The sequence below is a fragment of the Capsicum annuum genome, chromosome 8, assembly GCF_002878395.1.
Source record: "Capsicum annuum cultivar UCD-10X-F1 chromosome 8, UCD10Xv1.1, whole genome shotgun sequence".
Lineage (NCBI taxonomy): Eukaryota > Viridiplantae > Streptophyta > Magnoliopsida > Solanales > Solanaceae > Capsicum > Capsicum annuum.
The window spans coordinates 148,365,044-148,380,956 of NC_061118.1; the positions used below are offsets into that span (position 1 = coordinate 148,365,044).

General features: G+C 39.1%; 1 protein-coding gene across 1 annotated transcript; it reads right to left on the reverse strand.

The window, feature by feature from the left end:
• Window positions 1-52: 52 nt before the first annotated feature.
• LOC107856815 (E3 ubiquitin-protein ligase KEG) lies at window positions 53-15,913 on the reverse strand (the record flags this gene model as incomplete). The annotated part of the gene is given in 16 exon segments (XM_016701784.2): window positions 53-1,800; window positions 1,940-2,245; window positions 2,423-2,611; window positions 2,922-3,255; window positions 4,264-4,506; window positions 4,599-4,703; window positions 4,812-4,936; window positions 6,518-6,652; window positions 7,276-7,397; window positions 7,552-7,709; window positions 7,994-8,151; window positions 8,763-9,099; window positions 9,399-9,521; window positions 9,698-9,928; window positions 10,050-10,412; window positions 15,038-15,913. Coding segments are annotated over 16 exon segments (4,875 nt in total). The 3' UTR covers window positions 53-579.

Genomic DNA, 15,913 nt, shown 5'->3' on the forward strand with positions numbered 1-15,913 from the left:
GTTTCCCATGTTTGGACAAATATATCAGAAAGCTGAGAAATTGAAGGAAAGATCCATTGAAACCCAAATCATATTTCACCAATAGAAGAGGCAAGACAATTAACTTCACATGCTTCTCTATTCAAACGGCTAAATAAAATTTTACAAAAATATCAGCTGTGGCCTCAGCTTTTTTAAAATGACAAGATATAGGAGAGAAATGTTCAGTCCAGTGCAAGTGAACTATGTTTAGAAGCTATGAACCCAAAAATTACTTGTGATTTGTACAGAACAGTAAACAAGCATATTTCTGCTAACGCAGCTAAAACATAACATTATGCAGAAAAATCCCAACGCAGGCAGCATCGTTGACTGAATCAACCCCAAACTTCCTTTTAACCTTTAATCCATCTCTCTGTCGATCACATCTACCCTGCATCCCTCCGTCTTCATGGCTGTCAACTGCACTGGGGCAACCTATACTGCCATTCGCTCAGACACAACATTGACCGACTGCCTCTCCTATAAATTAAAGAAGCCCTTGGCTGCCCTGTCCGCTATCTAATAAAAAGAGGATCTGTAATAAAGGCAACTCCTTCATTATTCATCATGCTCGTGAAGAACAATATCAGCAGGGTCTCCAATCCATGGACGCCCTTCTCTCCATTGAAACTTGATTCTTAACTTGCCATTAGCATCTACTCCAACCACCTCACCTCTACTTGCATGAGTCTCCATCCCCCATCCCCACCGAGGTGCCACCAGCCCATCTTTGATCTTCACTTTATCCCCGATTTTAAATGCTCTAATTCTTTCCATTTCTCCGGCCTTGCAGAGCCATAGTCTATCCGTAAAGCAGAATGCAACCCAAAGATCTCCATCTTCTATGCGGTGCACCACCCCAATACTTGAATGACTGACATCCCCCCACTGGTGTGTTGGGTTAGACACATTCTCCCTAACCTTGACCCAGTCACCAACTTGGATTTCCTTTTCCTCCACAAGGTCTACTTCTGAAGGATCAAGCATCCATGATTTTGAGCCTGCTGGTGTGTAGATTCTTAGTTTGCCATCCGCATCAATTGCTGATATAGTTCCAACACTTGCATGACTATGACCTGACCAACCAAATCTTGGCTGCTTCACAGAGTTTCTAACTCTGACACGCTGGCCAACTAATAGCTTGTTTACTTTCTCAAGATGGCTGCAATATCCCACCCACGGGTCCTGCTCTCCACAAAAAGCGACGGAGACATTTCCATCCCACTTATCGCCTTCATAGCTCATTCCTTGCACAATTCCAATGCTACCTGGCCCTACAGATTTCCAACCACTTCCAATTTCTCTCAACTTGACCCACTCTGCGACTTCAAATGTTGGCTCTATCTCAAGATCTGCAGGATCCCCTTTCCAGAGACATTGCAAACCAAAAAACGCAACCCTAACTTCTCCGTCAGCATTAACGCTAGTTATAACACCTCGAGAATCTGGATTAGTGCCTCTCCAGCCCCATCTTGGTTCTACCAGCCCAGACCTAAACCTAATATGCTGCCCAATTCGAAAACCAGAAACCTTTTCAATGTCAGTATAATGAGTCATTAGGCGCCCTTTGCGGAAACAGCATGCAAGCTCTAAATAACCGGTGTCTTGAACACTATGTACAACAGCTAAACTTTCTTTGCCTATGCTGTACCAATCATAACTGGGCCTAGTTCCCAGGCTTGGTTTTGAACGTACCCAATCACCTACTTCAAATCCAGAAAGTCTTTCTGCATCTCCAGGAGAAACCTTCCATAAAATGTCTCTCCCAGCAACCCTAACCTAGAAAGCATCAAAGGTCAATTCATTAAAACTAAAAACTAAATGAATTGGAAGACAATTCAAAGTTCACTAGATTTTATGGTACTTATAAGGTCAGATACTCTCCAAATTTAAAATGAGACAAGCAGTGCAAGCTTACATTTAGAGCACCATCCATGTCGATTCTCACAATCTTTCCAACCGTTGCTGGTGTCTCATTGGACCATCCAAGTCGAGGCTGAGAAACAGATGGCAGAACATGGATTTCTTGTCCAACTTCAAAAGGCGGCACCTTCTCCACATCTGTCACCGAACAAGAGAAAGGCTTGCTGCGGAAGCAAAAAGCAATGCCAACATCACCATCTTCCTCCAAACTGTGGATTATACCAACACTATTCCTTGTGATATCCTCCCAACCATATTTTGGTGAGGGAACTGAAGCTTTTACTCTTACCCAATCACCTACCTGTTAATGGCAGATAAGAGAAACATTATTGAGAACGCTACCTACACCTACTTTTTTTTGTCTCGCGAATTACCCCCCCCCCCTCCTAAAAAAAAGGAACTGAATTACCAAAATCACCAACACCCACATCTAGCATCCTCATTAAAGAACAAAATATTGATCATTTACATGTATTACCTTGAAATCTTCCACCTTTTCCATGTCAGAAGGATCTGCCTGCCACGGGATGGGCCGATTGGGAATTTCTATGATCAGCAGACCGTCGGCCTCTATGTCAATTATTTTTCCTACACTATGATGAGTTTCACCGCCCCAAGCATATCTTGGCTCTGCAACAGTGCGCTTCACGCAGACCCTATCAGCAATCTGTGAAAAGGTACAGAAAGCAGAATTTAACAATTGAACAGGCAATAGAAACTCTGAAGAAGCTACTCAATTTTATTTTATTTGATGATGTTTGACTGGGCACAACATTTAACCAATAAACATCCATGACATGTTTATGACTATAACAGCATGTCTCAACAGCAAAATGGGACGTTTGAAGTTAAAACAGTTCCCAAATATAAAAGAATGTCACCTTTTTGCAAAAAAAACTTTAAGTGTCATATAAAATGAACGAGGGAGTAATAAACTACGGAACATCAGTAGAGTCACAGAACAATATATGTCTTACTCTGAATGGTTCGACAGGTTCAACCTCTTCTGGCTCACAATGCCATGGATGAGGAAGGTAGCTTAGTTCCACCATCAAACTGTTGTCTGGTCTAATACAGTATATTACACCAATGCTTCCGGGTGTTGCAGATCCAAATCCATGTTTCGCTGTTGTAAGTGTAGGACGAATCCGAACCCAGTCTCCAACCTTGAATTCCTCCACGCGTTCCATTTCTGCAGGATCAGCTTTCCACCCTCGAGATGCTCCAGGAAACCCAACACGAAGCACCCCATCATCATCAACACATAAAACAGTTCCTATGCTGTCATGGGCATGGCCACGCCAACCAAACCTGTAGCAATGTTAGTTATTATTAGCTATTAAATGACATTCATGAGTCAGCACCAGAAAAACTAAGCAGCAATTGGCAAGACAGAACTACGATACTTGACTAATCTTGTAAGTGATGCAATTTTTTGTTGCCCTATACTATATTTAAGCTGTTTAGACCTCTAAATCTCTTATATTTTCCTCTGAATATTTAGATCAATGAGTGAGCCAAACTTAAAACATTTCATCTTAAACCTCGTTGCAAGTGACATTCATATATCAGCTCAAGAAAATCTAATAAGCTATTTGGCAAGGAAAAAGCTAAGGAACAGGAAACTTGGGTAATCATACGTAAGCTCTGCTACTCCATCAAGAGCCAGATTTCCCTCTACGTACCTTCAAATTTCTTCATTAATATTCGGTTTATTTCACTTAGAAAGACCTACTTATGAGCTATAAATTCATTATATTAGTATTTATCTATTTAAGACTTGAGGCATCTGTTTCTTGGACCACTAAGTTATTGCCATGCACTGCATCTAAGTCACCGTACCTAATTAAAGGAAAAATTGATTATTACATAAATGAATCACTACTATATAAGGAACTCATGCCCTATTTGATCATAATGATAGCAAGAAACTTCATCGTACATACATAGCCAAATATTATGAGATATTACAAAAGCCAAACACAACACCAAGAAAGGGAAAAAGGCGCATGTAGAAAGTAAGAACAGTAACTCGCCGTTAAGAAGGCCCATGCAATTTGTCTTCTTCAAACGTAAGATACAGAAATAAGAGGGAATGCACTAAACCATTCCCAAGAGAATATCTCCAGCGGGAAAAGACTGTTGAGCAAGATTCAACAAATCAGTGAAAATCGGGGCCTTCATATGATTTCCCCCAACCTCCTCAGAGAATTTCTGGTTTAGTGCCAAAATACTCTAGCTTGAGAAAGAGAGCAGAACGGACATACGAAGCACATAGCCCTACTATCAATACAATGTAACAACAATTTTATGTCAAACCTTGGTTCTTTTACATCTGGCTTGAGCTTCACGTGTTGCCCCCTGTCCAGTGGAATCACTTTAACAACTTCATCTACTAATACTTGAGCCTCCCGGCCCTCCACAGAGCAAAAGGACACAATGAGATTGTCTTTGTCAAGGACATTTTGAACAAAACCAACACTCTTATGTCTAGCACCTTGCCACCCATAAGTTGGTGTGACAATGCTTCTCTTGAATTTCACCCAGTCCCCTACTCCATATCTGAATAGCATATGAGCATGCAACTGTTTAGAATATCAAGCCCAATCAACAAGCAATTTACAATTGTTATGAAATAATGACAAATATCTCACACTGTGGGAGATAAACGGACCCCCTTCTCCCTAAGTGACTCCATCAAATCTTCTGAAATCCATTCACGAGGAAGAGCCTCCAGATAGTCGCATAAAGTTTTGCCACTGCAACAATAGACATTGCTGAAGTTAATGCCAAACTCAGATACAAGAGTGTAACCCTATGATAAAATAGATCATATGAAGGAGTGACTTGGGCTAATTGAAACTTGCCTGTGATTCCTAACTTCAACAGCAGCATCAGGATACCTGAGCATAACTACAATCCAATCAAGATTTTCACGTATCATATTAGCAGAGAATGCTGCTACATGGAAAGCATTATCACCTTCATCATCCTGACATCAGGGAGAAATACAAAATTAGCTAAAAGTGGAATGTTAGACAAACAAATATCGACAAGTACTGAGATGCAAGTAAATGTCATGAGCAAATGAAATACTGAGCCATGGCCATTATGGTTGAAACTATGATGTACTTTGAGGTGCCTACATACGTGTATGAGCCTCCCAAAAACAATTTGCAGAAGTAGATTTCCAATGAGGGTCATTCTTGTTAGAATAGGAACTTTTGGAAAAACCGTTCTATGACCATAAAATACAAAACTCGGCAATTTCTCGAGTTCGGGGCGTATCCGCTGAGAGTTTGCACATCTAAACTTAGTGAAGAACTTCCTTCCTCAAACATTGCAGTTACCGAACTCCAACAAAGTTGCAAAAAGTAATATATTTAATGATGATAACAGCACCATCAGGTGCACATATGTACAGAGCAAAAGCCAGTACTTTTATAATTGCAAGGAGCTCGTGAATTCTAAAAAAGCATCTAATATCCAATACATCCAGTAAATTAACTCTAGAGGCCAAAAATACAAACCCTTGTACTTGAGCTGGGGTAGAGTCTTTCTCTCTCCAAAAGTATATCAAAGTTAACTTTACAACTACCATTATGATTTATGATTGTGTCTTACATTTAAGACTTCTTCTAATTACTTAAGTGCTTTGCTTGTATTTATCTTGCATTACGCTCAACACATCCTGCTCCTTGAAAGGAGGATGCACTCTAATCATCTATTATTTCCAACCCTCAAGTAAAATCACACAATAATAATATATGCATAAGAACGGAACTCTTAAGGAATCTGCTAGATTGGTTTATTATGTTAAGACTAAAATTGTCATATTCGTCCCATGATAAGATAAGTTTACATACTGAGTAACTACAAAAGCAAAAGTGTACAGAAATAGGCTTACCAACCATAACCAATTGTGTCATAAATCAATGAAATTCTCAAAGTCATAAAAATTGTCCTCCTATTTTTTTGGTGTTAAGTTATACAGTCGAAAAAATCCTGGAAACAAAGAAATTGGGTTTCCAAAAATGTCATGCCCATCTAATACAAGTTTGAAGGAATACTAGCCATGCACCACTGAATCTCTTAACTTAGCAGTATGTATGCAAATATATGAACACCTGATACCCTTTATCTTAGTCCTCACTATGCCAAATTAAGCCCTTCCTCAGGTGCAAATATGAGAATGAAGTCTCATTAAGTACATCTGGCAGAAATATTTTTCTTATCCACAAAAATTTCTCTTTTATGTTTGCTATCTTTATATTCTATTCTTTTTATTTTTAAATTATTTATTCGAGGGGGTCAAGCAGGGATCTGATAGGCTTATATTCCAAGGACTCACAGCAAGAACAACAAAAAATGATAATTTCCAGGTTAATTTAAAGCAAATTAAACAGCCCAGATGTACAATGGACCAAAAGAAAATAGCACATATACTATTAGGTGTGATTAAAAAAAATACCATCATCACAAAGATAAAACAGAAAGTTCACAGAGAAAAGGAGCCAAAGACAGTTCATATATTCGTATCTAGTGATAGATCCAAAAGGTGTCAATTACAGACCTGAATATTACAATTTGCCCCAGCAGACAAAAGCAATCCGACACATGATTTGGCACCTCTATTCAATGCCACATGGAGAGGTATTGTGTTATTCACATTCTTGATGTTTACATCAACTCCTGCGTCGAGGATAATCTGAAGAAAATTTGGTAGTTCGTGAGACGACAAATATTCTAGTGGTTAAAAGATACTATAATGAAAAAGAACCCTCCTTAGCTATTGGGCAGAACTAATCAACTAGTCTCTTGGCAGTAAAGGCATGCACTGACTGACAAGGACATGAAAGACGTGCATAGTTTAAAATAATTTGGGGGGAGCAAACAAAATAGGACATAAGATCACTTCTGCACATATTTAGCACCCAATGATCCTCATCCTGTATGAACTCCCAATGTAACTTTCTAACACAACTGTTCCGCCTGAAGGAAGGGTTAATTAAAGCCTCATACAATCATTTCTAATATTAAGTTTTGTCTTTATAGTAATAACCCATTTATTTGATCAGAAATAATTTTATATACATTTTATCTGAATCAATGGAAAGCAACAGAACTAACAAAATATCTTTTTTTTTCCAACGAAAAATCATTAGAGGTAGTGTCCTGAATACTAACATACGATCAGCAAAAAATGTAACCAAACTGATAATAAAAAAGTGTCACAGTCCAGCCAAAGCACGATTTGGACATATGACCTAAGATTTACATTATCTTACTTCCAAAACAGTACTTGCCAAATTCAAGTACATATCAGCGTACCTTGACCAACTCAACATCATTTATCATAGCAGCAGTGTGCAAAGCAGTTCGAAAATGTTGTGTGTCTTGTGCAGCTGGGTCTGCTCCAGCAGCTAAAATTAATCGTACCAGTTCTCTCCCCTCTACAAAAGTAAACAAGATTACTGCAATGACAACCAAGAACATGTATGGCTAGCAAAAAAGGAAGAAAAAAAAAAGACGACTATCAACTGTTATATCTAGTAAACCAACTACATTTAATTTAATCTTTGCAATATATATATATAGTCAGCTCACCTGCTTCACGATCTTTCTTTAAGGCTGCTGCCATGCACAGTGCGGTACCAACAGGACTTGGAATATCAATAGCATTGGTGATATCTTCAATAGATGCAAGTTCCACCCACCTCTTGACAACAGCAACGTTCCATGTTGCAACGCACAAGTGTAGTGGCCTGTAGAAGGAAAGAGACAAAAGATGCACCATGTATAAAAGGGAGAGAGGAGGAGATCAAAGAATAATATAAGGACAAACATGCTCGAGCGTCCTTCTTCACGAGCAGTCAATTTTTTCACTGTTTTTTTGACACTATCAGTTTTTTCTCTGTTGCTTTTTCGAAAAGCCAAACTGTGAACAACTAGAGTAGAAGTGAAGCAGGTTTAATGAACAATTGCCAAGTAGAAAATTTTTTTTCACAAAGAATTTCAAAGAATGAATAGGAATCACATTTGAACTTACGTCAAATTTTTGGAGTTCAAGATACTCATCGATTTACAGCCCCCGTTTTCCAGTATGATCTTAGCACAGTCCGTGTATTTCTTAGAAACTGCTCGATGAAGCACTGATTCGCCTTCATCATCAACAGCATTTGGATCAGCCCCAGCCAATAATAATTCCTGATGCAAGGGAAAAATATAAGGAAAAATGAGTACTCAAATAATGAGTAAAACAACGAGCAGATGCCAAAGATTTCTATGTGAAAGGAAAAAAGAAAACAGCATCCTGTAAACATGCTTTGTCTTCTTTTTCAGTTTTTTTTCTTGTGTGTGTGGTTTTTGGCCGGGGGGGTGTCGGCCTACTGATGGAATGATGAGAATTGCCCCGGTACTCCACCTACCAAAAATGATTGAAATAGATTGAAGAATGGAAAGGCAGGGTCTGGACAAACCTTGGAGATTCAAATACAAAGTAGGGAGTTTCACCAGTGAACAAGCATGAATTTCAAATTGGACTATGGAGTTTCTTTTATTTTGTTTTGTTCATTTTCTTATAACAGGAGTGAAGGAGGTGTGTCAGGTAGGGGAAGGACGAGGAAGAATGAGAAATTGAACCTGTACCTACTGGATGCCTTTTACTTTTTAATCTAGAATAGTATTTATCTTATCTCTTTAATAGCCTGACTTTCCGTTGTCCCACACATTTCAGTTTTAGCTTAGCATCTTTCTCAACATACACATAGAAGGATGCATCTTTCTCAACATACACATAGAAGGATGAAGAGACCTACACGCATGCAATCTGGTTGGCCATGGTATGCACACACAAGAGCAACAGATGGACCAAGGCCCTCTCTAAGTTTAGACCTGACATTGGCGTGCCTCGTGATAAGAGCACGAACACATTCAGGTGATCCAGCCGCAAGAGCAAACACAAGGGGTGGATCACCATCTTTGTCTAGGATATCCACATTTGCCTGCGAGTATTCCAGAATGGCCTCAACAAGTTCCACACTTCCTCTTCTACAAGCTAGGTGCAGAGCAGTTTGCCCATCAGCATTTTGTGCCTCCAGTACAGAACATAAAGAGGTAATATTTTTTCCTGAGACAGTTTTCGCAAGCAAATCTCTGCATGCAGAAGGGTAAAAGAGATGAAGTACACAGGAAAAGAATTCTTAGGAGAACTACCAGAAGTTGCAAAAAGACGATTCAGGGAATGGTGTTCCTGAAATTTCTTGAAGGAATATGTGATTAAGCACAAGTAACTTCTGTAAATTCCCTTCCCAAATTTGAAAAATCTTGATGACCTGATATCTTTTAATTTTTTCTTTACATTATGAAACTTTTCCTTTCAAGTTTCTGTTAGTCTCTCGAATAATTTGGCAAAATGGAATATCCTACTACTTAAGAAACACGTTAAGACTTACCGAACTCCATTTACATTGCCTTCGGAGACAAGTTTGTGTAGAAAACTGGGATCATCAAGAGAAACCTCCAAATGATATGCTGCAGAAGGTACTACCCCATTCGTTTCCAAGTACTGCAAGTTACTGCATTTTTAACATATAAAAATCAACATTTATCTGAGTGGCCAATGATTAAACTTGAAAAAAACTGCAAAACATTAATAATTAACAATCAGACTAGGGAACAAGAAGAGCACTGCTGCAACCATGTTCATATGATAATCCTGCTACAAAATATCAGCTTAGCTAAATGTTCTTACTTATCAGGGCTGGCAGGAGGGCTTCGAGGGATCTCTTGCAAGTGGCGAAGAAATGTGGCTAACATTGAACTAAAGGTTGGTCTCTTGGAAACCTTGAACTGCAGACACTCACCAATCATCTTCCACAACTCTGGCGGTATTCCAACACCCACTACACTTGCATATTGAGGAGGCTGTTTCCTTGCCTTTATAACAGACCGATAAATTTCCTCTGCACTCAAGCCAGCCCAGCTGCATAAGAATGAAAAAGGGTGCTCTAAGTAATTCATACGGAGTAGAAGAGAGCATATGCTAAAACATAGTAGAAGCAAGAAGACGAGTAATTGCTAAAGAAATCAAAGTTGTCACTTACGGAATAGAACCAGTGCACATTTCCACCAACGTGCAACCAAAGCTCCAGGCATCCGACTCAGGAGATATACCAATGGCACCATCCCAGAAAAGATTAAGTGATTTCTTTACGGGCTCCCACGCTTCTGGAGCAGTGTAGTTTGGGCTAAGCATTGTACAATCCATGCAAGAATGAGTTATTGTGGACTCACACTCCAATCGAGCTTTCCTACAGCCAGGCTTCTTTAAAATTGCAGGAAGCCCATAATCAGCTACGACAGCATGACCATTTGCATCTAAAAGAAGATTGGACGGCTTAATATTCATGCAAACAATACCAGCTGCATGAAGTTCAGCCACCCCACGCGCAACGTCTGCTCCATACCTGAATTTAAGATGGGAAAATGCATCAAGGTTAGAACTTAGAAGATACATGTAACACTAAATCCACCATCCTCGGAGTGCACATAGAAAAATGACTAGACTCTGTAAACTGGACTCCAATGAGCAGCCTGGGGAAGAGTTGAAAGGGGATGAAGAACGGAAGCACTGGGCAGGAATTGAACCTTGCTGATACTCTAAAGCATCTGTAAGCTAGACTTTTGATAAGCTTCAAAGTTTGAACATTTGATTTAAGCAGATAAAATTTTAGCCAGATAGTTACAACATATCCAACCAAATTCATTTCCTTACCAGTTCACCATTTCAGTTATGGAGGATGAAAATGAACATAATTAAATTGGGAGAACACTGGTGATAGGTTTAGAATCTACAGAAGAACTTCCAGAGCTCCGTGATAGAAGTGCTGAAAGGATTTGTAAATTAGCAACTTATCTAACTGAGTTTGTCACCCCTATAAGCTTCTAAAATCTTGTCGGCTGAGTCCAGCACTTCTATGGAGGACATTCCCCCGACCTTCAAGCTTTCACAACTAACCTTCTTGGACATCATGGTGAGCTTATAATTTCACAACTAACCTTCTTGGACATCATGGTGAGCTTATAAGATTATATCTAACGATTATATCTAAGATTATAAGAGCATGCGGAAGGGTGAGTTGTATCTAACTGAGTTTGTCACCCCTATAAGCTTCTATAGTGGTGAGCTTACGGAAGGGACTGGAGTTTGAGCAGTCCACTAACTCTCTTGCATCTTAATTATGTACATGTAAATCCATTAGATATTGTGCATTATAGTATTCTGCTCTCTTCATTATTTTGGTAGCATCTCCAAAGTGGGATAAGCCATGAAAGACCAAGGCTTGAATCCCACCAGAAAGAAAAGTACCAGGCGATTTCATCAGTCTACCAAAACCACGATGAGTATAGTTACCCAATCAGTGATTAGTCAAGTTGTGCACAAGCGAACCTGACACCTTTATCACCTATATATCAGCATTTAGCGGGAGTGGCTGTGTTATTAGCATAGTAATGCTAATCTAAGCATGACAAATGTTTTATCCAAGAATTGTCCGGCAAAGACAATCTCAAGCAAACAATGTGGCCTTGGACTACTGAATTATCTCAAGACTCAAGTGCAAAAGTAAGTTTATCATAGACTTAAAAGTTAGTTCTCTTCTACGTCTTGATTTAAAATCGATAATAAGACACCTAGGATACTTGGAAGTCAGCAGTTCTCTTCCATTCTGTTTATGGATATTGCTTTTACATCTTGATAGTGGATATTGCAATTCAACCCTTCATTTATGCTAACAGCTTTTCTATAATGGTAGCTTTAGCTCATTTGATTTATTTTGTCAGTGAACAGAATGAATTCAAATAGTGAACTTGTATCTTCGTTCCTCTAAAGGAAATAAATAATAAATATAATAGTGTTTATTGTGGGGAGAATTACCCAATACCGAGTAACAGGTGAAATAGACGAGGTGGGTGCAAGTTGGGTACCAAATAAGTAGAATGATACAAATCTTAAGTAGAACGCTCTAAAAAGCAGAGAATAGAAGATGGATAAAAGGGCCAAATTGTAGAAGAAATTGGGGAGAAGAGCTCACAGTCTCGCACATACGGTATGTTGGTGATACTTTGATACTATGTGAAGCTGAAAATGATGGTTGTGTTAAGGACATGCTGGCCACCTCCATAAAAAATAGTAGCAGTTACAAGTTACCTATTAAGTCTACTAGTTGATCAATATCTACCATACACAACTGTTTACACCAAAAAAGTAAAGATACAATGCAATTCCATTTTACTTTAAGAATGGAACTGGACCTATCTTCAAAACATCTACCATTTCTTTCCAACCACACTGACCACCATATGCATGATAGTCAGTGTAAGGTCTAAAAGTGAATCTGCCAAAGAATAGTGTATTTAGTATTAAACCTTTCTTATAATGATATTCAGTATTAACACCGAACATCGCATTGATGTATTGGCAAATGTTATGGGCTGCAAGGCAGAACAGCTACCACCTACCTATTTAGGACTACCACTAGGAGCTAGAAAGAATGATCAGAAAATGTGGCAAGGGGCCCCAGACAGGCGTAACAGTAAGTTGGTTCCATGCAAAAGACAATATTTATCCTTTTGGGAGAGACTTGCATTGGTTAACAGTGTTCAGAAGTCTTTTTTAAAAATGCCAGCAACAGTGGAGAAAAAACTAAATCTTATGAGGAATAAATTCTTATGGAAAGGGAATGCTGAAAACAGGAAATTCCATTTGATCAGATGCCAAGAGGTGATGAAGGAAACGAAGGAAGTGGGTTTGAGTGAGGAACTTGAGGTCGCATAATAAATATTTATCATTTCAGTGGCTTTGGATATACAATGAGGGTAGTAATAGGTTCTGGAAATAATTAACAGATGCCAAATATGGTAGGAGAGACAGATGGAAACCCAGTCAAGTATAATCTTCCTCAAAAGGTGGGATCTGGAGTACTATCAGTAACCTATAGGGTGAATATAGCCACTTTGTAAAGTTAAACCTGGGAATGGTACAGTCATCCATTTCTGCTATGATGTTTGACTGGGAAAAGAAAGTTTAACAGAAAAGTTCCCAACTTTGCATAGCCGTTCCAAAAATAAATAGGGGGAGGTGGTAGACTTTTATTCAAACAATGGTTGGTGGTTGATTTTCAGGAGGGGCATCAATGATTGGGATATAGAAGAGTTTGCTCAGTTGATGCAATTACTGGACAATGTCAGTTTGGAGGATAACAAGGGAGATTCATTGATCTGGTGCAGCATGCAATGATGGAATATTCAGAATCAGAAAATGTTAGTCTATTACTGAAACAAAAGGGATTGTGTGAAGAAGAATGGCCTTGAAAAGCAATATGGAAGACAATGGCACCTATTAAAGTTGCTTGTTTTGGTTGGGTTGCTCCTTTACAAAGGAGTCTTGGTGTCAAGTGGGTAATGCCTCCCGATGTTAAGAGCTTATTGAAGATATGGCAACATCAAATGGTGATAGAGTAGACAATACGTTTGGAGAACAATCCTTTTTTGTATTTTATGGACGCGGCTTAAATAAAAGTACCCCTCGGGGGGAGAATTGAATAAGGAATTGACTTCTCTAAAACGCAATATGGTTGGAAAGAGATAAGATCAGCTTTTAGGGGAAAGGATAACATATTATCCAGGATTAAGAATAGATGTTTGTTAACTGTATATTTTTGCAAAAGGAGTATTGTGGCAAATATAGAGCAAAATATGGACTCCATAGAAGATATATTAGATATGTATTTGGCGTGTTAGATGTTCTTTTTTCAGTAATTTGTACCTTCTTTTAATAAAACCTTACCTTGTCAAAAAATAATAATAATAATATAAGCAAAACAATGTTTACAGGAAGTTGTTCTTCAAATTTCATTCTTTGGTTCCAATGTACTACGCCAACCTTATATCATTTGGTTCAAAATAGGAGCTGTAAGTCTCTATCGCTTAATATATTTTATAGAACTCTTTAAAAAACTTTCAGGACATTAATAATTTGAAACATGCATGGCATACCTAATGCGACATATGAGAAGCGTCATTACAATGACTAACTACCACGTGGTAGAAGTAGCCAATATAATTGCCACAGGGACAAGCTACTAATTTTCACACTCTTGTTATCATTTATCTACAAATTCATGTATTTACTCAACGTTGTCATATATGAAACATCAACTGCAAGATAGCGACAACATTGGGAGCATTACGAAGCACGTGTGATAGATTGAAGATGCAAAAGTTCTCCCATAGTTTAGAGTTCCCATTACACACAAATTCCAGTTTTATTCAATTCTCTACTAAAACCTCCAAAATTGGGAGCATTACATGTATTTACACAACGTTGTCGTATATGAAACATCAAGTGCAAGATAGTGACAACGTTGGGAGCATTACAAAGCACGTGCGATGACGATGCAAAATTTCTCCCATAGTTTACAGTTCCAGTTACACACAAATTCCAGTTTTATTCAATTCTCTACTAAAACATCCAGAATTGGGAACATTACATGTATTTACACAATGTTGGCGTATATGAAACATCAAGTGCAAGATCGCGACAACATTGGGAGCATAACAAAGCACGTGCGATGACGATGCAAAAGTTCTCCCATAGTTTAGAGTTCCAGTTAAACACAAATTCCAGTTTTATTCAATTCTCTACTAAAACCTCCAAAATTGGGAGCATTACAAAGCATGTGTGATGACGATGCAAATGTTCTCCCATAGTTTAGAGTTCCAGTTACACACAAATTCCAGTTTTATTCAATTCTCTACTAAAACCTCCAAAATCGGGCGCCTTACATGTATTTACACAACGTTGCCGTATATGAAACATCAACTGCAAGATAGCGACAACATTGGGAGCATTACAAAGCACGTGCGATGAAGATGCAAAAGTTCTCCCACAGTTTAGAGTTCCAGTTACGGATAAATTCCAGTTTTATTCAATTCTCTACTAAAACCTCCAAAATCCGGAACAACAAGATAAACCAAATGGAAATAGGAGTAACCCTTAATCCAACACAAAAGAAAAGGTCAAAACTTTTACCTCAGAATTTGCTCAAGTGTGAGTCTCCCTTCGTTCTGCTGCATCTCAGTCTGTACAGACCCTTTACACCTATCCATAATCAAGCACAAGCTTTTCTCCATTTTAGTCACACCATGAAAAGCACACACATTTCTACACCACATAGATTCCCTCCTCAACTTCTCCAACTTCTCTTGCACCCACACCGCATCCATTTCCTCTCCAATTCCCACCTTCTTCACCGCAACCTTATGCCTACACCTCCTCCCTCCTCCCCCACCCGAAACTGTCCCTGCCCACATCTCCACTCCAGGCCTCTTACTCTCACCCCCAATCCTCCTAATCAACTTCACTTCCTGATGCACACCCACCTCTATCCTCCCTCCTCCACAACCCGAACTCGACGCCGTCCTCGCTCCACCCCTCCTCCTCGACTCATTCTCCTCCTCCTCACCATTCTCATTAAACCCCCTCCCATCCTCCTCCTCATCATCCTCATCCTCACTCGAATACCTCGAATCCCTTATCAACGCAAGGATCGCGTAATTCTTCTTCAGAGCAGTAACCGAATTCCCCACTAGACTAACATGACGACACCTCGGACACGATAAGCTAGTATCTGGAGACGCCGAGAACATTCTAGAAAGACACTCTCTACAAAACCCATGACCGCATTGGAGGAGTAAAGGACAACGCTCCTCCTCATCGTACCTATTCTGACAAACTGAACAACAAGGTACTCTCATAATACCACTACAATCACTCAATCAAACAAACAAACAAACAACAATTTCGCCGAAATTGGGATTGTTGAATCCGGGTCGGGTCGGGCCGATTGAAGTAAGTACAGAACTATGTACTTGCAGATCCACACGGAGTGTAGAGAGAGAAAGAAAG